This window comes from Lissotriton helveticus, chromosome 8, assembly GCF_964261635.1.
Source record: "Lissotriton helveticus chromosome 8, aLisHel1.1, whole genome shotgun sequence".
Taxonomy (NCBI): Eukaryota; Metazoa; Chordata; class Amphibia; order Caudata; family Salamandridae; genus Lissotriton; species Lissotriton helveticus.
The window spans coordinates 1,503,085,476-1,503,111,978 of NC_136069.1; the positions used below are offsets into that span (position 1 = coordinate 1,503,085,476).

General features: G+C 39.0%; 1 protein-coding gene across 2 annotated transcripts in view; it reads left to right on the top strand.

Annotated features, from left to right (window-relative positions):
• The window catches only part of LOC144773449 (disks large homolog 2), a 583,523-nt gene that overhangs the window by 355,534 nt on the left and 201,486 nt on the right, over positions 1-26,503 (top strand). Inside the window, exon 4 of one of the 2 annotated variants that reach the window (XM_078658480.1) lies at positions 17,148-17,193. In XM_078658480.1, coding sequence (XP_078514606.1) covers positions 17,148-17,193 — 46 coding nt within the window. Of the gene's footprint in view, positions 1-12,931; positions 13,032-17,147; positions 17,194-26,503 lie in introns of both variants that reach the window. The other variant, XM_078658479.1, reaches the window with a different exon arrangement.

The following is a 26,503-nucleotide window of genomic DNA, read 5'->3' on the forward strand; positions in this document are numbered from 1 at the left end:
TTTTTTGTTTTTTTAAAATCCTCACCCCTTTCCATCCATATATATCCTCCTACTGACCTGCACCACTTCCTGGTTTACCTTTCTCCTTTGGACACAGGGCTTCGCTGTGCCCCCTGTCCGGAAAGCGCTTAGACTTTTTTTGTATGTTTAGTTTTTGAGGTCTTGCTAAGGACAGCTGACGATGGCAAGCAGCACAGTATTTCATACTTTCCCATGTGCTTTAGGCTACTTTCGTTGGATGGCTTTCTTCTATGTCATTGCTAGGCTTTGGATTTGCTATTTTCCTCACTATTCTCTGTTTGTCCAGCCACTGGAGCATAGTTCCTCACATTGCTTTTTGATTGGATATGTTGTATCCTTACATAGCTGACTGCAGGGGACTATTCCTTCCTCTGTGTCACTTTATATAACATTTGTCTTTTAGAGCACATGGCTGTTGATCTACTCTTCCCACAATTTTGTCCTTTAAAAAAAGAATTCTGATTGTTCCAGATCACCGATTTTTTTCTTCTTTCCCATTGCTCTAGATTCCTGCTTGCATCATGGCCTTCTCCCCTGGGACCCCTCCCTTGTCTTTTTTCCCATTGCTGTAGATTCCCAATCACTCCATTGTTTTTCAGTATTTTTGTCCCCCGCTGACACCTTCTTGCACCTTGAAGGTCAATGCTATGCCCTTTATGCCAGAGGCTTTTCAACTTCACCGGCATTGGCAAAGCCAATAGAGGCGACTGGCCATGGTAAAAATATAGAAACCATTGATTTCTCTCTGTTCTAGATGGGTGCAGTATTGCATGATACATCATGCACTGCGTAGTCATATCCCATCATTCAACGGGATGGCCAGAACACTGTTTTCTATACTTTGAAAAAGGCTGTCTCATTACGTGACATGTGACAATGCACGGTGCATCGTGCAACCCCGTAGAAATCTCAAAAGTATAAAAACTATTTTCTATACTATTAACACACCCTTTGCGGCATTGGCAATGCAGCACTTGTAAAGCGACACTGATTGTCATTGCTCTTTCTTGTTTTTTTCTGTATTTGTCTGGTCGATCTTTATGTGGCTGCCTCTCAGTGCTGTGCTCCAACTAGTAGACATTGGCAGGCAAGACAGACCATGATGAGCTGCTCTTTGTCCTGGACTTCATCTGATGCTACCTTCCTGGCATGGTTTTACCTGAGCTCTTTAGAGGCTTGCTGTTGCAAACTATGTGGATGTGTTTTAGCAGGTTTTCCCACCCTGGGGGATACCACTAAGCCTTCCTGATTGCTTCATGCAGGCTCTTACAAGGGTTGGAGCATGCCAGTTTCTTGTTCCTAGTAAACAATTTGCAAGTTCCAGAAGCGCAGAGTTTTTCCAAGTTTAGTTTCTCCACTCGCTATCCCAACATCCTTACTGCTTGGAAATGGAGTCTGCAGAGGGTAAAGGGATTTCGAAATGGAAGCATGCCATCAGATTCTGAGGTTGGCTACCATGCTCCTTCCCTCTCTCTGTCTTTTGCGGAGCAGCAGGGCATTGTTAACCATTCCATGTCTGGTGCCTTATAAAAGCACGCTGAGTCTGAGTCCGGTCTTAGGAGGGCCTTCCTTGATAGTCATGATAAGGAGAAAGAATGTCCTGGTAGATAAGTGCCGGCAGAGGTTCTCCGGCGCATCAAGGACCATCTGGGTTTTCCAGCTCCAGCAGTGGATGAGATTAAAGAGGACATTTTAAGCCACTTTTGTTCCCTAGACTCTGAATCTTTTCCTGTCAATATGGCTATCCATAACATGCTTTATAAGCAAGTGAACGACATTAAATATAATCTGCTTTTCCCAAGTTCTTTGCAGATATATATCCATTGGATTCCTTTGATGCTTAGGTTATTGCCCTCATCAAAGTTGACTTTCATCTGGCTAGTGTTTTTTCCCAATGTGCTCTGGCCACTGAGGATGCGGCTCCCGTGGACTCTGCAAATTACAAGAACCATTTTGCACTTAAGGAAGCACTGAGTATGTTTGCTCTTATAGTGAAGGCCTAGCTACTATATCACTTCAGCCCTTTTGAGGGACTTCCAGTCTGTTTCTGGGTCATGTGAAAAATATAGATCTGATTTCTCTCTCAGATGTTGCCTTTAGTGAGTTATGGACTGCTCATGCTGCCTCAGGTGCTGCCATCTCTGAAAGAAGTCATATGGGGATGCAGACCTGTAAGCTGGACAGTGCTCACTGGAACTTGTTGCATCATCTACCATTCCTGGAGGTAACGTTGCTTGGACGATGATATGAGGCACTTGTCATGAAGTAATTCAACCATTTTGCAAGATTTCTCTTCCCTTCCATCAGTGTCAATCAAGGGACCATTCATTCATCAGTGGAAGGTTTTGAAGACATAGCAGCCACATGGCCTGTGGTCGTTTTGTGGCTCTTTCATCAAATGTTTGATGTTCCTTCATCAAAATAGATTCTGGTCCCTACCTCATGCTTCTTCCTCTGCCCCTTCCACTTTTCCTTAGGCATGCCTATGTCTCTATCACCTGCTCTCCATAGACACATATTTGGTGCTCATCTGGTTCATTTAAATGACAAGTAGAGTTTGTGGTGTCTGTCAGGTTCTTCAGAGCCTGAATCATATATACTTCATTGTGTTCTGTTCTTTACCAGTCATCCAACTCCAGGAATTGAGTGGCATTCTCTGGGACCCATAATGTTTCTCCAAACAGTTGTAGGACCATATTCTCCTAGTCTTTAGTGACAAGCAGATGTCCCGGGCGAAGGTTTTTGAAGAATGTTGCCACCCCAAATTTATGTAACAAATACACATTTGGCACACCCCAATCATTATTGCTTGCTACATTATACCCCCTGCTGAATTGATCCATAGTTGCTAATAACATCCTATTTTTGAATTGAAATTCCACACAATAGAACCAAATGGCTGGAAGCTGTTACCCCTCTTTTACTAATTTCCTTTTTAGTTTCTTTCCATGATAACCTATTGCTTTAAGATGCTAAACTAAAGCTACATACGTTGCCTTGTATTCTTTCTAGCTCCTTTCTACCAAATTCTAATGGAACACAATTAAAAAATAATGTGATCAGCTTTGAATGGCCTAATATCTTAATTAAATTGGCCCTACAAAAGGTTTTTATTTGTAGGTTCTGCCATTTTCCTTATAATGTATTTATTTCTTTGGTTATACATTACATTCCTATTGAGGAATTTCTACAAATGCTCTGTGATTGTATGCTGAGGTATTTGATCTGTTTCTTAACTTCTTTCAATCTCTGTGCTTATATTCCAAGCATTGATCTCCATCTTATATTGGTTTAAAAGATGCCCTAAAAATTTGCCAAAATAATTTGCATAATTCTCTCTAAGTGATACGGTTAAATTTATCTTTGATGTATAACTGAATAAACCATCAGCATATACAGCTATCTTTCTACGATATCCCAAAGAGTTTAATACTTGGGTATTCCCTTATTCACTTTGCTAAAGGCTCAATGTATAAATCAAAAAGCAGTGGCAAAAGTGGGCATCCCTGCTTTTTCCTCTCTGGATCTGTTCATCATCATTAAGACTTCCATTGACTAAAATCTTGCCACATGGATCTTGCCACATGGATTTCTATATAGTGTTCTAGTTACTTGAATATATCTTGGGCAAATTCCAAAATTATCCAGACACTTCCATAAGTAGAACCAGTTGACACTGTTGAAATCCTTAGCAGTGCCTAACATTACCAATGCCAATGCAGCTTTGTGTATTTTTCCAAGGTCTATCATACCTATAAATTTAAGTGTAAGGTCGATAGATCTCACACAGGTCTCACATTTTCTCGGGTTTTAATTGGGTTTAGGCAACAGCTTCTTGCCAGCTATGTGGGATCTTCTTCCCTACCCTTCCTTCTTTTGTAGATTATTGTGCATATCCTTAAAAACTGCCATGACCTCCTCACTTACATTTTTATATATCTCCCGGTATCCCATCTGAGTCTGCAGCTTTCCTATTCCTATTTCTAATTATTGCCCCACTTATTTCTGCTTCCTTACTTTCTTGTACCAGCATCTCTCAATCCTTCCTATCCAAATTAGGAAGCTGTCCATCTTTTAGCACATTTTCGTTAGGTTTATTCATTCTTACTCACTATATAGCTTTTAATAGAAATCCCAAAATACCTGCCCTTTTTCTGTCCTGTTAGACACAACTGTACCATGCTCTACATCCTGGACACCACTGATATGATTTCTCACTCCTTCCGTTTTGAATTTTGGGACAGAATTTACCACAGTTTTCGCCATATACATAATTTTGTTGCTTACTAGTCTCCCATCACACTTAACACTTATGATCAAATCTCTCTTAAGGGAGTTCTCTGGTGTCTTCTAGTGTCTCAGTTTCTTCCTTACGTTCAACTTCAAAATCTGCTGAATGTACCAACTTGTCTAATTCTTCAATTCTCTTTTTAAGCAGATGATCCTGTTCTTTACTCTTTGTAGTGGTATTCTTCAACCACTGTGTAATTGCACCTCACAAGAAAGCATTATACGCATCCCAAAGAGTGTTCACTGCACTTTCCTTATTATGTTTAAATAACTCCTGGGTTTGTCTTTTTAATTCTGTTGTTAAGTCCTCCCCCACTAGCAGTCTATGATCCATCATCCATCTTGACCTTTTATATTGCTTAGGGACCTCCCGCACTAACCATACTGCTGAATGGTCTGTCAAAATCATAGGAATATGCCTAATCTCTATCATCTTGTCTTTTAGCACGAGATCTAATAACCAATATTCAATTCTGGAATTATGTTTGCACGTATTTCTTACAATAACATGTATATCCACTTTGTATTTCAGCTCCTGCTGTCCATATATCACATAGCCCCACATTCTGCATTATGTCATCCAAATATTTTTTTAAACTTTCATCAGGTTTGAGTGAGGACCCTTAGTTGACCGGTCGAACACTTTACTCAACTGTGAAATAAAATAATCACTCAAGATAATAGGGCCCATAAAATCGAGCAGATTAGTCAAAATACATTTCAAATGGTCTGGGTCATTTATATTAGGTCCACCATATCCTGCACACACCACAGTCATATTATTAGCTTTAATCTTGGCAATTACTCATCTTCCAACATTATCTACTTGATATCTATATTGGTGTGTTTCCTGACTGATAACTTCCCCTTAAGATAACAATTGCTGATCTGTACAGGCTATCTGCTGTACCCACCCCTCTCGTTTGAAAACAGTTTTACATTTTGTACTCTTCACATGTGTCTCCTGCAAAATCATCACATGTGCTCCTGATTTTCTTAAATACTCAATTACCGTTTGCCTTTTCTTTTTCTTATGGAGACCAATAACATTCTACGTCATCAAATGTATTTTCTTATCTCTTTCTTTAACCATTTAATGCTTTGTTTTACCCCGCTTGACAGGGCTGGTTACTGTGGGTTGTGGGCTACAAAATACTTACCTTCTCTCACATGCTCACCACCTTATGTACCTCTCCCCCTCCTTTAAGAACACTCACTTGTATTTTGGCACTATTATTAAGTGCATATTAAGAGCTACTATCCTTCTTCTCCCATCTAGCTCATTGTAATAACACACTTTTGTCACTGTCTTCCTTATAATGTGATATACTCAGTCTTTAGACATTTGCCTTCAATGATTTGATTAATGTATCCACTTCACCCACCTCCCTGATATTATATATCTTATTGTTCCCACATTATTCTTAAGATTGTGAGGAATATATGGTGGACCATAGTCCCATCTTTCTTAATTCCTCTATCCACTGACCTAGAGCCCATTGCCTTTCCTCAGTCATAAGGCACATTGTACCTCATTGTACAGGTACAATTCTGATACATCAAGCCTTTTATTTTAAGAGCCACTGTCATGATCTGTTTCTCTACTGAGTAGGTCTGAAAATGTACTAAAATCATCCTTGGTCTCTTCTGATTACCTTTTTCTTGAATGTGTCTTGGTGTAGTCCCTGTATTTCTTGATCTCATTTTATCTCTATACTACCTTGAAAGATTTCTTCCTTTAGAAGATTTATTACACGTCTCCAGATCAATTCCTTCTGCTACTTTTAGAACATTCTATATGTTTAAATTATTTCTTCTAGGCTTGTTTTCCAGCTTTTAGAAGGTCTTTGCCCTCATTCTGTCATGTTCTTTCAGTTTTGTGATTTCTTACACATTCTTTTGTACCTCTTTTCTGACTTTCTGAATAGAGCTTTCTCTAGTAGAAAATTAATCAATCTTCTTTTTAAGGATTAAACTAGTCTGATGTATGGCTTTTTGATTATTTTTTGCGGTAGCAAATCGGTTTCTGTGAGAAAATTAGTTGTTGGTTGAGGAGGGTGTGAACCTTATTCAAGTAGCAGTTACAGGGGGAGCCACAAAAAATAATTAACCGGTGCTTAACCCTCTGGTAGCTTGCCACACAAGGCTTATTTCAGAGGCAGCACCAAACAGTAACAAAGTGGAAGCACAACACAAGAAAAATTCCACAGCTTTTAAGAAAAATAGGGTACATTTTAATAAATGATTTGAAACTAAAACAACAAAAATCGAAACAGTAGAATAGCAGTTATACATATTTAAAGTATAAAATAGCTCCTAAGAGATCAAAGCACCAACCATAGACTCTAGTTGGGCAATTCTAGGTCAAAGTTAAACGTTATTTGCGACTGTTATGGAGCGAGAGTCCGATACATGAATTGGATTGGGCCCGGTCTTCGCTTACCTTCGGACTTAAAATAAACTTTGGTGAAAAATGTCTGAAGAGGGAGCATTCAGCAGGTCAAGACAGCAGACGGTGTCCAAGGAGGAGGCTTTGTCATCAGGGAGCCGCTGTTTCAGTTGCAGTGAAGATTGCTATGTTCGAACTTAGGGGCCCATTAGAATGTCGGGCGGATCGCCACTGCCCGCATGGCGGTGGCAATCCGCCCGACATTCTTTCCCGTCTGCATGCCATTTCCCCCCACCATATTACTATGGCAGGGGAGACCACGGTGGATGGAAAGACCGTCCGCTGGTTTTAATATGGTGGCGGTGTCTGTTAGACACCGTCATCCATATCACGATGCATGCGGGGATCTGCCTTGCTGCTACGGAAAGGCATGCCGTCTTTGACATTGGTCTTTTACCCCCACCTCCTTTTGGGGGGTGGGGTGTGCACATGGGGGGTACCTATGTTACCCCCTGCATTTGCATGCACAACATGGCAGGCACCGTGCGGTGCCTGCCACGTTGTGCATGCAAATGCACAACATGCATTTTTGGCATTGCGTTAGGCGCACTGCCCGCCGCAATGTTGAAAATGCAGGATGCGCCTGCCAGTGTGGGGGCGCATCCTAATCACCCCCACGGGACCGCCCACTTATGGCGGGCTGTCCCTTTATACGTCAGGATGGCGGGCGGACAAATTCCGCCCGCCATCCTCATGATGCCCCCAGTCTCTTTTTCCATAATTGGTCCACTAGATCTACTGCTAACACTCGGAAGCAGCACTGACAGCACACATGTGTCCTCAGGACCGGTACAGAAGGGATACTTCATGCAATCACATTATTTCTCTCTCCACGACTTTAATCAAATATCAAGGGTAACACTGTTTTTCCACTGTGGAGTGGTAATTGCTGTAACGACTTCTAGATCTTTGACTCAACTTGAGCACTACAGCACTATATGAATAAACCAACTTTAATGTAACAAACATTATTTGGTATGCTTTATCCTGAACTGGTCTAAATTGGGCTCATGAGCATGAACTAAAACTCTCACATCAGTGTTATTTTAATGGCATTTTTCATTGCAGAGTGCATTTGCAGATCATGACATTCTTCCACTATGATGGAATTTCTTTCTTTCTTGGGAATTTAGGGTTGGGGCAGTCATCCCTGGGTAGGTCTGAAAGGGATATTTCTGATTTGTGCATGCACAATTTTCCACTGGGTGGAATTTTTGCACATTTTAAGCATGTGAGTACTCCAGGAAATCCATAACTTTTATGTATTTCTAGGTGTATTCCATGAATTGTTAGTTCATCTTATGTAAATTTTCTCCAAATATAGGAGTAATCCTCCGGGAGTTAATTCCAAATTTCAACCCATGCGCTTTGTGAAGCTATGGCATAATTTATAATATACTAGAAAAGAACACAATAAACCTGGGCTAAATATTTACAGTGGAAGGGCAATATGTTTTAATTTTCTGCAGCATCATTTTCAGACCTCCTTCATTTCTGTAACTTATTTAGGTAAAGTGGAATGTTTCTTATACATTTGAATTGTTTATGTCGAAATTGTCTTGCTTTTATTTGTTTTATACTTCTACTACTTTTTATCTGCAATACTTATTTCTTTTAGAATAATGTTTTATCCGTTTCCCTGTTGACATCTGTCTTCCCTTTTCGTTTTTGTTTTTCTCTTCCTTTTTTTCAACTTCTTACTCTTTCTTGCTTCTTTTTTCATTGAGTCTTTGTTAAATTTACTCTCTTCTTCCCATTTGTTTGTTTTTTCTGATGGAAGGATATTGACAGATTTTCTTGCTTCTTTTTCTTGTGGCGGTATCACCGTGCAACCCTTTTACTCCCTCTCTTCTTTATCTGCTTGCTCCCTTCTCGCTGCTGTAGTGCCCTCAGCACAGCGAGTGTCCCCTTTTTCTTAGAACTCTTTAATTCTTTTATACTTTTAAGAATTTAAAAAACTGTACTATTTCGAAGTACTGAGCATATTCAGTTTTTTTTAGCAGTGTTACATATCGAATTGACAGTTTTTTTAAATTGATAGTATAATACCAGTTAACGTTGGATTTTGAGAGCCAAGATAAAAAATGAAGTCTTATTTAATAGAGCGACCTCGCAATAATGATAATGATCAAATGGCGAACACATTATCTTCAGTTTAAGGTCAACAATTTTCTTGAAGATCAGAGCATTTTGCGAAAGTCAAGTTATTGAATTCCCTGCTCTAAGGAGAAAAGATTGCTTGGAGGGAGAGTAAATACAGCAGGGCTAGCACGAGTCAATCACATTGCTTAAAAAAAATATTCTATGACTTTTCATGATTTTTTGTATTTCACATCTCCCTCAGGATGTCTCAGTGTTTTTAAGGTCACTTAAAACAGAAAATGTTTATTTACAAGTTATTATCCTAGTAGCGGCTAAGACAAAGGCTTGTCTTATTTTGTGTGTATGTTCTTTCTTGTTTTACAAAGCAATGAAGCGATGTTCCTCCAATGTCTGTGTGAAACATGTTTTTAAATGTGCCGATGTGAGAAACTGTAATGTCATTTGGGATGATCTGTTTTCCCTGTGAATATTTTATGTATGTATGTTTTATTTACTTTTTTAAAGTGTTAATTATCATTGCATTAAATCGCTAAATCGTGACACACCATGTATACCTAAGCCAGACCTGTCAACACCCGCATTTCTGGCATTACAAATAGATATTACCTTGAAATATAAATAATCAGTTTAGTTTGGAGATATCTGCTTGAATTTGCTTGCCGACTCGACCTGTGTCCCTCCATAAAACTCCCTCTATTTGGCCATGTCCATATCTAACAGTCCATATATGCTTTGCATCTTGTGTGAAAAAGCATGCTTGTGCATGGCATGCCTCTCTGTTTATTTTGCTTTCAGACATGTATTCATGACTATTGTTTCTTACATACTTCTGATTTTGTTCTCTTTCTGTTACTAATAATTAACTATGCCTGAAATGTAAAAGTGGAGTGAAACTTCAGTGACGAAAGGGCCAGTTTCCCACACTGAGGGCGAGGGGTGGCATGCAGATTCGAAACCCTATTTAAGTTTCTGTAAACCATGGAGACAACTTTGGCAAGTGAGTTACTCTCAGTTAAAGAGTCACAATGTTGTAGTATGTTGGGAAATGGGCTGTAATGCAATGAATGGAAGATGATGACACCTCTGCCTGCCTTTATCACAAGCTCACCATCTCCAGTGGCTCTAGGTACTCCTGGGGCCAGGACATCATCAGACTGCAGGTAACGTGCAAAAAGGAAAAACAAGCCAACAAGCCTTCTCCATCTTTGCACCTAAGATCTAGAACAATATTCCTGTATCCATCTGGACCACCCCAACCCTTCTGCAATTTAGGAAAGAGCTGAAAACTCTCTTTAAAGAACACTACATTTCTATGCAGCAACAGTCCAAAAGCCAGTTAAGCCTTCCTTCACACCTTGATTCTACCTTGTACAGGTTTGTTCGGCCTATATTAATACCACATACACGTATACATACATTCATACATAACTTTGCGTAGGGTGTTACAGATCCTTGCATCGGGTCCATATTCATCTCACCATCAACATAAAACATGAGCGGTGTCCATTGTACTCCTACATATCAAATTCTAGTTCTAAATATATACATTTCCAGTGACAGGACTACTAAAATATGTGCTTTTGAAAAAAACTGTAGTCCCTCCCAATAGTTTGCACAACAACACTGCTGTGTTCCTACAGTTGAAGAAACAATACACGGTATAGTTTTGGGCACCTTAGTACCTCACATACCAACCATGAATACACCAGTTTTGAGAAGCGATTTATCAATGTTACAAAAATGCACACAAATACATTAATAATTCAATTCAAGAAACTAAACTTCATAATAGAATGACAATGAAGATGGTATAACAAGTGTGAAAAGTGACAAGAAATAGAAAATATCTTAGTAATACTGCACCCGAACTTTAAGCCTTGTGAGCCTTGACAGTTAAACCCAATATACTCAAGAAAATTGATGAATTTTTGGATGAAATTAATGTGTTTTTGTGCATTTTTGAAATTGACAAACCTCTTCTCAAAACTGGTGTAAAGTTCAAATAATTCTTATCCTTCTGCCTGACTGATCTAAACTGTGGATCACTGGAGCACACCCTCCAATTCACAAGTTGTTCTGCACACATAAGAGTTTCCTTTCATCAATATGAAATTAAATGAAATGAAATGAAATTCGGTTTTGTAAAGCGCGTTACTACCCGAAGGCCTCGTAGCGCTGTGGGACGGCAGGTTTAGGAGATTGCTATCTGGCTTTAATGGAAAAGAAATGTTTTCAAGCTTTTCCTAAATATTTGTATACAAAAACTCTTTCTAATAGATCAATCCATTCTGAGAGATTTTATACCAATCCAAGTCAAGCTTCCTCTCTAGACTGAAAGAAGCAGATAAACATAGCTCAGTACATTTAGCACTTTTCGGCTGATAAGTACGGTTTCACATTGATAATGTTTTTATGTATCTTCCTTGTCAATATTCATGCAGTGAATACGCATCCCATGGAGCCTATTACCTGTGCTTCTGTCTTTAATAGCAGCATATATTTTTGTCAGCAAGAAGAACAGTTATCACTATGTAGATTTAAATGCTCAAGTGCAATTGCAGTCAACTAAATTACTTTTCTGAAATAGAAGGTTATGGTTTACATAGGGCACTGTTGAGCCGTAAGTTAATACAAAATTCACCAATTGATCACAACTATTTTGTGTTCCTTGACGCCATTTTTTGAATGTGTGCAATCCGACAATTAGGTATATCTGACATTGCTAACAAGAGTACATATAATTTTCTTTGGCAATTGGATAGAAAATGTTTACTGTGCTAAAGGGTGTATCTTAGTGGAAGGAGTTAAGGAGTTTGGAAAACTGTGGCACTTACTGTGCAATCACTGAAATGCTGAAGCAGGCGTCCGGCATCCACTTTTTAAAAACTTTTGTTAATGAAATACTAAAATGGTACACAACTAACACAAATAAATAGAATTTAATTATATGATCTTGGACATAACATAAGAGATGCCATCATCAATAGCATAACTGATTAAATCACATTTACTATCTTCAATTACCCCATACTGCAAAAGCCCACCCTCACACTCAGTTGGTCAACTACTCACTTTACTAATCAATACCCCACCCACTCAGATAAGACACAACTCTTCCCTTATTTGGTTACTCACTCACACCCTGACTTAGTTAACAACTCAATCATTCACTGTAACAGCCACCCACTGATTCACTCACTCACCCACCGAATTAGTCATCAATTCCTTCTGCCAACAAATTACTTGCTCACTTATTTCATGCCTCCCTTGCTGCTTTCCTCCCTTACAGTTTCTCACTCACTCATCCACACCCACCCACTGATTCCCTCAATTGAACATTTACTTGGTTACCCTTTCACTCATTCGCCTACTCTTTCAATAAGGAGGTAGCCTTCTAGCACCCTAACACACTCAGGACTAATCTACTGACTAGTAGTTCAAACCCAGGCTAGTCTATCCACTAATTTTATGTAAGGGAAGTATAGTAATATGTAGTATTGTATAATGTCATCAGTAATGTCACTGATGAAGTTTTGTGAGAACATCAGTAGTCCTCCTTGGGGACGTAATTGTCAAATTGAAATTGTCAAATTTTAGACTTTGCTCTTGAGTATTGCAATTAAAAAATAGGAAATGTCCGTTTGGTCCCCCAAGGGAGACCAAGCCATTCTTTTATGATTACCTCTAATCTGGTATAAGAGACTGCAGTGCTGCTGAGCGCTAGTTGTGAAATATAACCCCAAATAAACAAGTACTGCCCTGGGAACTTTTGTCACAGTTGCTCAATATGTAACCCAGATCCTCTCCTTTAACTTGAATGTTCATCGTTGCCGATTTTAAGTACATTGTAACTCACATGATTTAGTTGCCTCGCGTTACTACTATTTTTTACATTTAATATATTGTTTTAATGAAATATGTAAACTTCTCACCTGTTTCCCCATCCATTAAGGGATCATTTGAGTCACTGAAGTTTCCTCCACATTTACCAACTAGTTGATTTGTCAGCATGAATGTGACAACAATTAGACGTCCCTGTTTTTGCCCCATACCTTTTCTCCTTCACAGTCATTCAATGACAAGCCTAGAAAGATCTTCTTCCTTTCACGAAAATTCCCATTCTACAAGAACAAGGACCAGAGCGATCATGAAGCAAGTGACCCAGAACGTAAGTAGATGTCTGGAGATGCTGTGACGTGCTGCTCGGCATAATAATGGGTGAGACGCATGACAGTACTGTTACCCTCCTCCCCCGCCCTTCCACCAGCCTATGCACACACATCTAGGCCTGTAAAAGTAGAACGCATGTAGGCAGGTGAAGGATTGATACTGTAACCAGTCTGTAGGTGTTGTCTGGATCACCAGCATCCTCAAAGTTGCCTTCAGTTTACTCTAGTTTAATTTTCTTTCAAGTACATGCTGGATACAGTGACCGTCTGAACCAAGAAGCAAAGTCAAGTGAGTTTGAAACTGAGTGTTATATCTCAGTTTTCCTCACTGAGGAGCCTCTAGTTTGGTTGCCTGGGAGGTAGCAGTAGACTGTTTGATCAGACTCTATGGTGCATATTTATTATTATTTCATGCAATGCATTGCAGCAAGGATACTTGTGCTGTATTGTGTGAAAGAGAGAGGGCAGACATTCGCCATTTTTACAAAGATATGAAGCTTTTCTTCTCTCCTTTATTATTGATATTATTATTATTTATTATTTATATGGCGCACAAATCATCCCCAGAGGGATCTCCTTGTGCTGGCAAACTGCATGCTGCCTAGCACCAATGCAGACACCCTTGCTCCATGGTACAAGGGTCACTGCATTATGGGTAGGATTGTTTATGTGAAGCACAGGATACTTCCTGCAACAAAAACAATCCTTAGAGGCATATTATTCTTTAATGTGTGCTGAGAATGCAGCAAGCATGGAAAGAGGAAGTATCCAGGAGAAATAAAGATGTTTATCCTCAATACTCGTCTGCCATTTTGCCACAAACTCAGGTTTACAAGTTTTTATAAGTCTAGGTGTGCGTTAAAATACAAGGGTGGATTCATGGTTCATGGATGGGAATGTTTGTGACTGTTCATAAACATATTAGTGTGTTGCTGTTCTAATTATTTTACACAGCATCCCACAACACCTCTTTTCCCATCTCCAACTCACTTTTAAATATACAATACAAAAACAAATGGTGGTAAATTACGCTTTAGGTACTATTTAAAACCATTTGCTTTTGCATTGTTTATTTAATACTGCAAGTAGGAACGTGGTCGGCAGTTCCCCAACACCAAAACAGACCTCACGGTAGTGTAACCACCCTCACCCAGCCAACCCACTGAAACACCTTATAGCCAGTCCGGCCCTGCCTGTATACATACCTGACAATTGATTTTTCTAATCTGCATAGGTTTCCAAGGATAAACAGTAATTTGAGGAAAATCTGAGGAATTTCCACTCAGTAGAAATTGATTTATAAATGCCTCACATCTACCCTTTCTAATAGCGGATCCATTTACTTGTCTATATGCATGTTTAATTATTCTCAGCATTAACGGACTGACCTCCATTTTAAAGAAAGTTTTAATGTTACAAGAGGCAGGAACAGAGCAGTGCATTGATAGAGATGCTAGGAAACGTCAGTGCAGGGTAAAGTAATGGGTTGGCGGAGTGTGGCCTTCACTCTCTCCTCAGGCCCACAGTATGCTGGTCCCTCTGCAGCCAAAGACCTTGTACATAAGGATTTGCTATTATTCTTAATGATGATTAGGGGACAGTGATGTGTATCTCTGTGGCATCTTCTGCCTAAGGCTTAAATTATATCCATAGTTTAAATATCATAATTAGAGGAGAGGAAAGTAGTAGTCAAAAGACTAAGGGTTAAGAATGTGTTAAGACCTGCTTGAAACTGCTAAATCACATTCATCTCATTTTGAAGAAGCATTGGCATTTTCAATTTACAACCATTGAAAAATAAACAAGATTTGTAAAATGTTAACATAAGGTGTCAATGGGAATCCTACCGCAGAATGGATCAAATGGTATAAATGTTCCTATGTAGCACCAAAACAGTTGCAAAGAGCATCCTACAGTTATGCCATTCCAAGACTAGAAGTGAATGAAATCAAATACATCCTTAGTACATCTTCACCCATAAGTTCAAAACAGGAACGCTGGGGTTGCACTGATTTTCTGTTCTGTATCGGCATATCCCAGAGATAGTTCTCCAAATTCAGGTTGATTTCCAGTCAATAGGTGTTCCCATAACACATCTGCATACCACAGGTATCAATACTCTGACTACTGATGAAATTAAAACATGCATTTGTTCAGCAGGGTAAGGTATATTCGCTTTAAAAACGTATGCTACATTTCAATGAGACTCTCTCTTTTGCAAATTAGAAGCAATCCTTCATGGTTGTGATTGAATCTCAATACCTGCTCCTTTGTTGCTACTGTCTGCCAGAAAACTATTGTGCCATCCTTTTTTGGTACAAGTATTTTCTCGATGAAATATAAAAACAGTGAATCACTTATTGTATGTCAATTTAAACAGACACTTTTGATATTCGTCTCATTTTGTTATTCAGTTTAAAGTCACTTAAGCCAATTTGCTGTGACTCAGCAATTAGCACAGTACCTTTTGTCAACTATTTTAATTAGAAATGCTTAACAAGGCGCAGCAGTTCCATTGCATTAGCTGCTCAGTTAATTTGTAATTTCTAAATGAAAGAATCAAAACATTTTGAGCAAAATGACTACTTAATTTAATTTTGACATATATTTGTATTCATATTGCACTAGCTCTAGGTCACAAACCCATAGAGGTTTATTGCTATGTAAATATAATTATCCTTTAGGATTATAATTGGTAAAAAGAGCAGAACTTCCATCAGGAAGACATTCTTCTCCGTACATTTTATACTCTATGTAATACCAAAAAAGTAAATATAACTAGGGTGGCCTCAGTGATGTTGTCATTTTAGCATAATAGATGATCAATGATATTACAAAGATTGTTTTGGGAATCACATGCAGTTTGCTGTTGGAAAATCAGTGATCTTGTGAGACAGTTGCCATCTCCTGATTAACAAAAGAGAACATAGTAGGATACTTGTTTTATTAGAGCCACAAAGCTTTATGGTATTGAGAATATGAGGAATAGAATGGAACCTGCCTTTAAGTTTAAAGTTTATAACATGCCAGATCAATGTTCCATATCAAATTTTACTTTGAGAAAGCTATCGTACATGTCTGGAAAAAACACACACACTCAAATCCAGATTAAAAACAATCAGATACAGGTTTTTCCCAATCATTTACAGGATTGGAAATCTGGAAAGAAATAAAGGTTTCAAATTAGGTAAAAGTAGACGTCTGAAACAAGAAGGGTTGTTTTGAAATGCAACATGCCTTTACTTACAAGACTAAATCAATCACTTCAGTAGGAAGAAGTTGGAGAGATAAGTGCCTCGAGTTGCAAACTGTAAATGTATTAGCCCTGTATGTCCATAAATTCCAAACAAAAAAACATTATATGTGGAAAATCAACCCAAGCATACCAATTAGTGACTTTAATTCAGCATAATAAGCAGAAATACCCCTATGAATATGTGTTAAGTCAATAAAATCTTTATTTATTGTAGTTGATTCCTGTAGTGAAATATGGCACTTTTGTTTGCTGCCCAAACCACAATTGCAGGTAATACTAATGAGTGAAACCACAAAAGTTGACGCAATGTGCAAAAATGTAATCAATAAACTATTAAGCTACTTGAAGCAAGGAAATGTGTGTCCATAAAGTTCACTTTCTCTTTACATGACCAGTTACAAGGTTGAAAGACTCAACTAACCAAAAATAGTTACATGTCCAGTTTTCAATGTGTTTTCAAGCAGTGCCTTTCTAAAGGTGATAGTGGATAAGTACTTATGATATTTTAAAAGGTGCATGTCACAGTTGCAGTTCAAGCAATTATGCAATGAACACAGATTATCGAAAAACAAATGCAAAACCCAGACCCATTTCACACTACACCCCTTGTATAGCTGTTGGAGGGAGTTCCTTGCTGTTGGGCAAGAAGATGGTCACTGTCTCCTTCAATGGAAAAATAACCTACAAAAATTTGCTGTGATGATCTTAGGTCAAAAAGCAAGGACTGGGATCCAGACAGCTCAGCGGGCATGGTCTTTCAGGGTAGTAGTATCCATTTCAATTCCACTGACGTCTTCCTTCCTCTTCTGCGCCTTGTTCTTCCTCTCCCATTGCTTTCTCCCTGGGGACGCCTGTGCAGGACATCCCCGGATTAGGTGACGACGGTTATGGAACAAAGACTCTGAGTAAGTTCCATGAAATGGTCAAGTGATTTCTCCATTTTGCATTACTTTTTTCAGCTTAATATCAGTTTTTCTTATATATTTCCTTTTTCGAGAGGCTCCTGTTTCTCAGCATGCGCAAAAAGGGTTATGTTCCCAGTGTGTGAATGATACAAGACTGCATATACTTTTACATCTTTGTGCTATGCATGAAAATAACAACTAATGCACAGGAAGCATTAAAAAGGCTCTTTACAATTTTTGTTCTTTACAACCTCCTCCGATGTATGTCTCACATTCTTTTTCCGTGGCGGTGCTGTAACATAATGATGCCTAATTCTATTGTGTAGAAGGATTTCTTAAGCATCTGTTCAGATTGATCTACATTAATTATGCTTGCCTCTCATGCTCAAGATTCGCACAAGGAGGGTAATATTGCATAAAACATAGAAAGATGTGCATGTCTCATCCAAGAGCTTGTTTTCAGCTGGGGACATTTTCAAGCACTAGATGTAATACTTTTGCTACTGTTGTAAGCTAAACCATCTTCTGTAAGTGGATAGCTTGCGTTTTTGATTGCAACCAGCTGTGTTATGTGGGTTATATTCGATCTAGAACCTAATGGCTGAGCATGCTCGAAAAAGGTAGTGCTTAATGACATATTGGATATTGTCAACAAATTGAATTACAAAATACTAAACAAGACTTTTAACATATTCGACATAATAGTGATCACATATTGAGTGTAAATGTTAGAACAGTCATATGCCGCAATGAACAGTTTTCTTTTTTGACAGTACAGACAGAGGACCTTGTTAAATAGTTCCACAATATTAAACTTTGTAAGCCATCCCATTATCATTGTAGGTCATGGCTCATCTGCTGTGTGATCAGCAGAAACAATTGAGGTTAAAGATGAACAACTTTCGCCTCAATTCTTTCTGTTGATCGCACAGTAGACAAGCCATGACCTAAAGTAATAATGTTACATGAAAAGGAACATCCATCTAGTCCTCAGCCAGTTCTATAAATAGAGAGGAAGACTTATGGTCCTGCGCATGACTGCATGCAACATCTAACCGATGGAATACCCTGTCCTCGGAAAGGGTGAGGTCAATATTTTCAGTATCATACGCATCCTAGAAAAAGTCTATATCAAATTTAGTCCAAGGTGCCAAATGCAGTAAAAGGCAAATGCATAGTTTTCAGAAATACTTCAAGCTTCATAGTGATATGTCCGGAGTAAAATCTGAAAGCCGAAAGAGCCAGTACTTATAATGAAGATTTGTATATTTTGGAGAACGTCTGTGTAATGGAGAATGCAAATGCGCTAATATTACTATGAGTGGCAGAGAGAATTTTTGAGTCGTCAGTGCCAGGAAGGCTGGTATGTTGTGTTAAACATGGCAACATTGAAGAACACCCAAACAAGAGTCCCTACAGTATCTGCAAAAACAGCAATGCTCCCCTGATTTAACCATGCTCAGTTGAATTTAATTATGTCAGAAACTGCAGATTTCAAAATGTTGATCTTCATGGCACAAAATCAAATCTTGTTTAGCTCTAAGAAACCTGAGCCAAGTCCTCTGCACAACACACCGGTGGCTGTGTTTATCCTATTTTCCCCTGTCCCTTTAACACATGCTTGTTTCCCATACTCAAGAAGTACAAACAAGAACAATCAATATAGAAAATATTACATCCTTGTAAGCGACGATATTTCAATGATGCATGCCATTCCCTTTTAAATTAAGTTTACTTTCTTTTGTGGTTATATACAATTTTATTTGATTTAGAGAAAGTGTGCAGTAAATACTCAGCCATGTGTATAACGAGGGTCACTTGTGCAGGAGAAAGAAAGGAGAACTGTACTTGAGTAGATTTAATTTTTCTGTTAAAAAGGAAAATTGACTACCTATATTCATGCATTTCTGAAGGGAAACTGAAGTGAATTGAGATGCAAGAGTGGAGTGATTCATTTATTTGTATGAATACATCTGGAGGTACTTATAGATCACAAACCTAGCTGGTGATTAATGCAACACAGTACATCGGGGGGCTGAGGTGTTACCTTTGAGTCATGTGATCAGGTGGGGCGAGCAATAGGAAAGATGAGGTTTCCTCTGAGTTGGACCCAGGTGGCTGGTAGAATGTGAAAAGTACCTTATTGAGTTCTAATATGGCAAACTGATGTATCTTCAACTACCTCCTGAACTGTAGGAACATTTGAAACACTATGATATAGGTGATGCACTGATCCTGATTTTGGACACATAGATGGGAAAAGACAGGCTTTTTTTCTTTTCTGCACATTTTACTTCAATTCTTATCATAGTTTTGTATCTGAAAAAATGCTGCTGCTTGGAAGGCAATATATTTGTAAACCCACAAGAGATATAGTCATATTAGTTCATTCAATGATAAATTGGAGGGCACTCTTCAGTGGCTTCAGGATGATGTTTGGAAAATCAGCTTGCATGGTGTTCTGAAGTTTGGCTCATGGAGATTTGATTTGACGTAGAAGTGAAAACTGGTACCCTGGTGTTGGTGATAAATGTTATGAAGATGAGTTTGCGGATAATGATGATGAATTCAAGTCCCGTTGTGTACATGGCGAGCTGTGTTATGAATCCTTCCATTTTCACAGTGGAACTCCAAACCTGGAAATGGTCTGTCTTTTGGTTTTGACAATGAGTATGAAATCCTTCTTATTTAAATTCAGTTCAAGAGTGGTGCATGACATCCTTTCTTAGATGAAAGAGAGACACTGCTTAAGGCCGACATTGTCCTTATTTGTGGAAACCTTCCAGTAAAGATGGGCATTGTCTCAGTAAGGTTGAGCTTCGATTGCCTAAATGCCAAGTGCATATTTACATGTTTTGGTTAATAATGACTCTTCATTTATTTCATCGGGACAAATATTAATAGAACTTTACATTAACCAATATCATCACATCTATTCTAAACAACATTCATGTGACTCATTCAGAATTCCTCTTTATTCATTTGCTCACAAATCATTTCTGCAGTGATAATGTTTAGCTCTGAGGATTCCCTCGACTAACTTAGAATACCCGGAAATTAGGGCGATTTCTCACTGCCCACAACAGTATTCCTATTTGACTTTGACTTCAACGCTTCCAGCAACGAAATCATGGACAGCCTTGGGTAAACAATATTGCATACTAATTTTATGGAAGATGAACAAATCACTTCTTGTAGGAAGTTTTAAGTCACCATTACTGTTTCTTTTTGTAAGGTTAAAACCTGCAAGATGGAATAAACGTATTTCATGAGTCTCCAAAGTGTTGTCATTTTAAGGGCAGAAAGGAACCATGTTGCAAACCCCTAATTCAATGTTCTTCATTTTCCAGTAGCACTCTTCCTAACAAGAGAGCTTAAATACAAACTTTTGTTTAACTGCTGGTGAGATGCATTCTCTCTGACGTGATTACAAATAGCTATATTAGTAAGGAGATGCCCTTTAAATAAAGACATTCTTATTTTCTAGAGGGATAGAGGAGAAAAGCAGAAGAAACAGAAGGCACCGTAAGTTTAAGCAATAATTGTATGTTCCACCAGTATTAATGCAATGACTCCATTACGAATGCAGAAGACAAAGTCAATTCAACTAATAAAAGATGACAACACAAATCTCGAATATAAAATAGTGCCCTCCATAATGCAATATTTGTCTGTGCCAAAAAGACACTAATTGCATATTATAAATTAGCTATGACATGATTTTAAGGCATGGGACAAGTACTCACGTGTAATGAGATGATAAAGAGATTACTTGTGATTTCTAATTTCATTACATAGAATGAACTCATGATGCTGGTTGTGCTGTTTATCTGGCTGAAAATATGAAAGTTGCAAATAAGTGCTTGACAGAACACAAATGAGCTGAGGAAGGAGAGAGGTGGGATGTGAAGGACAACAGAGACATTGGCAAATGATACAAAATAAGTGATGGAAAGTAACAAGGTAAATAAGCGGGTTGCAACAATTTTGTTACGCGCGTTAAGAACAGATGCATTATTCCATGTGGCATGACAACCTCTAAGTTCTGTGGCATTAACAGGCACGATGGGCTGTTACCCTACTGTTTACAGCCGTAACGTGAACAGCAATACATGGGTATTATGGGATTCTGATTACAATTCTATATGCTTGCCAGTTTGAGTATGATACATATAATGTTAGGTTCTGCTTGGGAGCGATGAAGCCTGCACGTGTATAGGCACCAAGTGCTGCCAACATTTCTGCCAACTTAAATATCCACATAAGGTGTGTATCATGTTAAATGTGTACATGCCTGAAGTCTGAAACTATGGAGGCAGCTACAGAAATAGGTACTGCTACAGAAATTCAATGTCTCCGTAGTCAAATCAACAATAGAAATGTGCAATCATAAGGCACATTCAATTTCAAATAAGATTGGCAGAGATCAATAAAACATGAAGGTTTAATGGAGAAGATAAGGAGAATGGCAAAGGGGTCATTGAAGAAGTAAAGAACATAGAAATATATTCAAACGGAATATAAGAAACACATGGGAAAGGAAGATGGGCTGTGGAGCAGAGAGGAGAGAAATGAGCGATCAGAAAAGAGACCACAAAAGTAAGCACAGGTGAGGCTGCTTTTTCCTTATCCCCAAGGATATCTGAATTAGGAGGGGTATTAGAGTCTACTTCTGCCCGACCACAACCCAGACTCCAACCTAGTATCAACTTCAGATAGAGCACACTTGAGCAAAACAATGATTTCTTTAAAGCAGCGAAGGATTGTGGAAGACCTTCAGTAGCTTTATTCACGGCTCAAAAACATGGAACATCCCCATATAACAACATTCGGGTTCCCCACTGCCTCCTCTGATGAAAAATAATCCAAGCATTGGCTTTAACCTTAGTCTAAGAAAGGATTATCTGACAGCTCGGATGTTGGAGCAGGCGTGGCAGAGGGATAAGCTGAGGAGACACGTTTCCATATGATAAATCCTGTCCCAATGAAGCCAAAACCACATTTTATTGATAGTCCGCGGATTCCTCACTGTATTATTTAGAATTATTACTCTTCATCATCATTTAATCTCATCATTCATCATCATTGTATTAAATCATTGCTATAATCCTCCCTAAATACTGGGACTGGGTAAATATATTTTAGCCTATCTTGTGTTTATCACTTTTATTAGATAGTAGTGTTGGTATATTACTTCTATTTCTGGAAAACTCTTCCTGTCTAGTAGGCTGTGCGCAGCGGGGTTTGGGCCACCTGTGTGTGGTGGGCACCCATGTTCAACCCTACACCACGCACAGCTGGGTGGTTGGGTGCCCAACCCCACGCTGTGCATGGCTGAAAGCTGTGCTCCGTGGGGGGTTTGGCAACCTGGTGGAGGTGGGAATGTTAATAAGATCTTGATTTACGTAAAAATTCACTGAGAAAAACAAATATTAAACGGATGTTACAGTAAGCTGAAATATTGGTTAAAACTTAACATTTTAGTCTGAAAAACACTGAAATCCACCAGTTATAGCTTACTGAGTTAACTAGAACTTCTGCCCCACCATACTTTGCTTATGACCTCACATATTGCATCACTCATGACATGTTCATTTACATCACTGATGGAATCACTGGTAACATAACAGATGACATCATTGATGACAAAACTGGGCCTGGTGGGGCCACAAGTTCTACTAAGCTTAAAAAGCAGCAAGCTGGTAGACTTCAGTGTTTTTTGAGTATAAAATTTCAAGTTGTAACTGACATTTCTATTTAACTGTAATGTCATTTTGACCTTTGGGTTTTTCAGTGACTATATAGTTATGTCTGCCACGCAGGTGACAGTTCAAATTACATCAATTTAAACACGCTGACTTTTCAAAATGTTCTCACAGAACTACCGTTAACAATACCAAGTGTAGAAAGGAAAAGAAATACCTTTCTTGTCTGAGATGCTTACATATTGAAACTAAATATACTTATACTTGTTTAAGAAAGAAAAGTCGAAAGAATAAAATAAAATAAACATATATTAATGTAATCACCCTCCTTCCTTGTTCTCCTTTTTGATAGTTTTGTTTTTACCCCCTCAAAAAGTCACCACTCATTCAAGTTGGGACAAATTATGTGCAGGAAACTGGTTCATCGCTCCCAAAAGCCACAAAAATTTAGAAGCAGGCACCGGCTTTATCACCTCCAAACTCCACCTAAGTTAATATGCATGCACCAGCTTCATTGTCCCCAACACCAACTAAATGTATAGGCAGGTATAGGGTTAATCACTCCCAAACTCTGCCTAAGATTATATGCAGGCAGCGGTTCACAGGTCCCAAGCTCCACCCAACGCTATATGCAGGCACCAGGTTCATCGCTCCCAAAGCCGCCTAACATTCAGGGCCGTACTGGCCCTAGTGGGCATCAGGCATTTCCCGCGGAGGCTTGAGTGGTGGGCCCGATTTTGCAGTGGTGCTGCTATATCGGTCCCCACTAACAAAATCAGCAGGGAGGTTGGTCCATCAAAATTGTCAGGGCTGCTTTGGGTTCCCTGTCTGGCCCTGCTAACATTATATGTGGGTACCAGGATGATTGCACTCAAACTCACCCTAAAGTTTCATGCAGGCCCTGGGTTCATCGTGCCCAAAACCACCTAACCTTTTATGCAGGTACCAAGCTTATACAGATCACAATCTCTGCCCAATTTTATATGAAGGCATCAAGGTCATTGTTTAGGACGCCACCAAAAAGTATGTGCAGTCACTGTGTTCATTGCTCCTAAAATTGAAATTAAACAAAATGGTGCCTTTGAGAGTAGCGTTTCAGAAATAATCTGTAGCATTTTCAGTGACACAGACTTTAACCTTTAAAGCTTTAGTTCTGTAGTTCTAAATTGGTAAAACCGACTTCTCCTGGAGAGCGCTCATTTAATATTTAACGTGGCAATAAAATATGCCGTTTGCCACTGAGATTATCAAAGGTAATATTATATTGAGTACTTCTCTAAATTCTACATTATAAATCACATTCAACACCTTTGGATAATTTAGAACTGAAAGATCCACAGTACTTGCAATATCAACCTACCTCGAAGCAGAGTCAAATAACTCTAGGTATCATAGACTATTAAAAATATACCGCAGGGTTTAATTCCAAACATTTCTTCCAGTTTTGATGTCATTATAACTAAACCATTCTGAAGTCCCTTTCAGGTGGATTCATTTTGTTGTAAAAAAAAAAGGAACTGTTAGGGAAAATTCTGTTGTGAGTTCAGAACAATTGTACAAGTGCACAGTTCACCTGCCATCTGACCACCTTCACAGATGTCTGTGATCGTAAACCTAGCGTGCAAATGTGTACCCCCAGGGCCGGCTTTAGAGGAGTGCGACCGGTGCGGCCGCACTGGGCGCTGACCTGTTGAGCTTGGCGCTGTGGCCTAAGGGGGGCGCTGTGTTTAGCAATATCTTGTGATAGGAGAGATGAGGGGCACTTTTGCAAGTTGTAGGGAGAGAATCTGAAGAGGCATTCATGGGACTTAGGGGCGCCAAGAGTGATTGTCGCACCCCGCGCCACCAGCACTAAAGCTGGCCCTGTGTGCCACTCACATGCTTCAGGGTTGACTATATTATGCTGCATGAAAAGACAGAAAACAGTTTTGTGCGGCACAATGCAGCACGTTTGGCTGCTTTAATATTTTTTATTTTCAAGTCTGGGCAAAATTTTGTCTAATGACTACCAGTTTAACACCTGGAATCATAACAGGAAAGATGACCAGTTAAACTTTTCAAAGGGTGTTACTCTGCGCAGCTCCACAGGTTGCATTTTTTAAAGAACATTTTGATTAATTTGAACTAGCAACATTGTTTGTTTTTAAATCTATTAATTGTGCAGCAAGTGATGGATTATGTGGCAGTGAATAAATGCACTCCTAGCAATAGTTTTCGTAATTTAAACTCACTAGCTTGTAGTAGATTAACCCATGGCATTATCTTCAAGTTAAGATGTTGTGCCAGGGGAATGAAGTAAAATTGTTATAGTACATTTTGCACTGGTTTTCTCCACTTTGTGACCTCTCTTGGGCACAGGGGTGGAGGTGAACTTGAGGAAATTTGTGGGGGCATTTTAACAGGCTTATATCCTGGGCCAAACAATTTAGTTACCACTTTTTGAATAGGGGTGGGCGTAACTCGCAAAATTCCATGTATCATGATCAAATGGAATTTTCTAAGAATTCCACAAGATTACGCTTGAATTACGCGAGAAGTGCAATTGTGCCTTTAGCACTATTTCTTATCACAAAAATGCCCTTTTACATCCAAAATGGACACGAAGGTGCATTTTCCACTAAGAATTACCACTAAATGCAGGAGAATACGAAGAGTGAAATGAATAAAAAACAGTCACTCACACTCTCTTAGTATGCTCTTGAAATAAGGTTTTACCTCAATTTACAACTACAATTTAGCACTTTTTTCTTACCACATAATGCACCCTTGTATCCAAACTAGACGTGACAATGCATTTTGCATAATAAATAGTGCTAAAAGCAATTGGATATGAATAGAAAGCATGAGCGGCCAACTGCACTTGCTAAATTTCCCATCTCTGTAGGATTTTCCCTCCAAATTACTCTTAATTAGGTGAGTTGGAATAATCGCATAACTATCAGTAATTATGTGTCAAAGAGTAACGTGGAATTACCAAAATTCCTCAGATTACTCCAGTGTAATCGAAATTCTGCCCAGGCCTACTTTTGATTTTTCTATGGCAACAGGAGACACAATTAAGACAGACACAGTTCCACCCTTGAGCCAACCCTGAAAGTCATTAGCTTATTTCAAGCATTATTCTCGAGTTTGAGATCTCGACGATGGCTAAGTGCGAAGACAAGTACAAACTCTGTTCCTGCCCTTTTCTTACACTATTGTAAATATGAGGTTGCAAATAATTTTCTGTGTTTCAAGCGGTGCGTCAGTTCTCCCCACACTTCATTATATTGGATTCTAGGGCCACCAGATCACCCAGATCTCTGCATGTGTTTTTATAGCTACTGAACAAAAAACAAATTCCCCAAAGGTTGACCCTTCTCTAGGATTTCTGTCCCACACCCCACAAAGGGTGGCGTCCTGTAAAGGTGCAGGTGAGGCTGAAGACCAGTGGCAGGCCCATGTCATGGGTCGTTGGCTGACTAAGCCGGCATTTGAAAAACCACAGACCCCCCACCCCCCACCCCCACTCCACCTCCCCCCAGCGCCTGCTCCAAAATTAGTTATGCAACATTGAAGAAAGCTGTGATGAAAGGAGCTGCTTGTTTACAACGCAATGTGTTTGT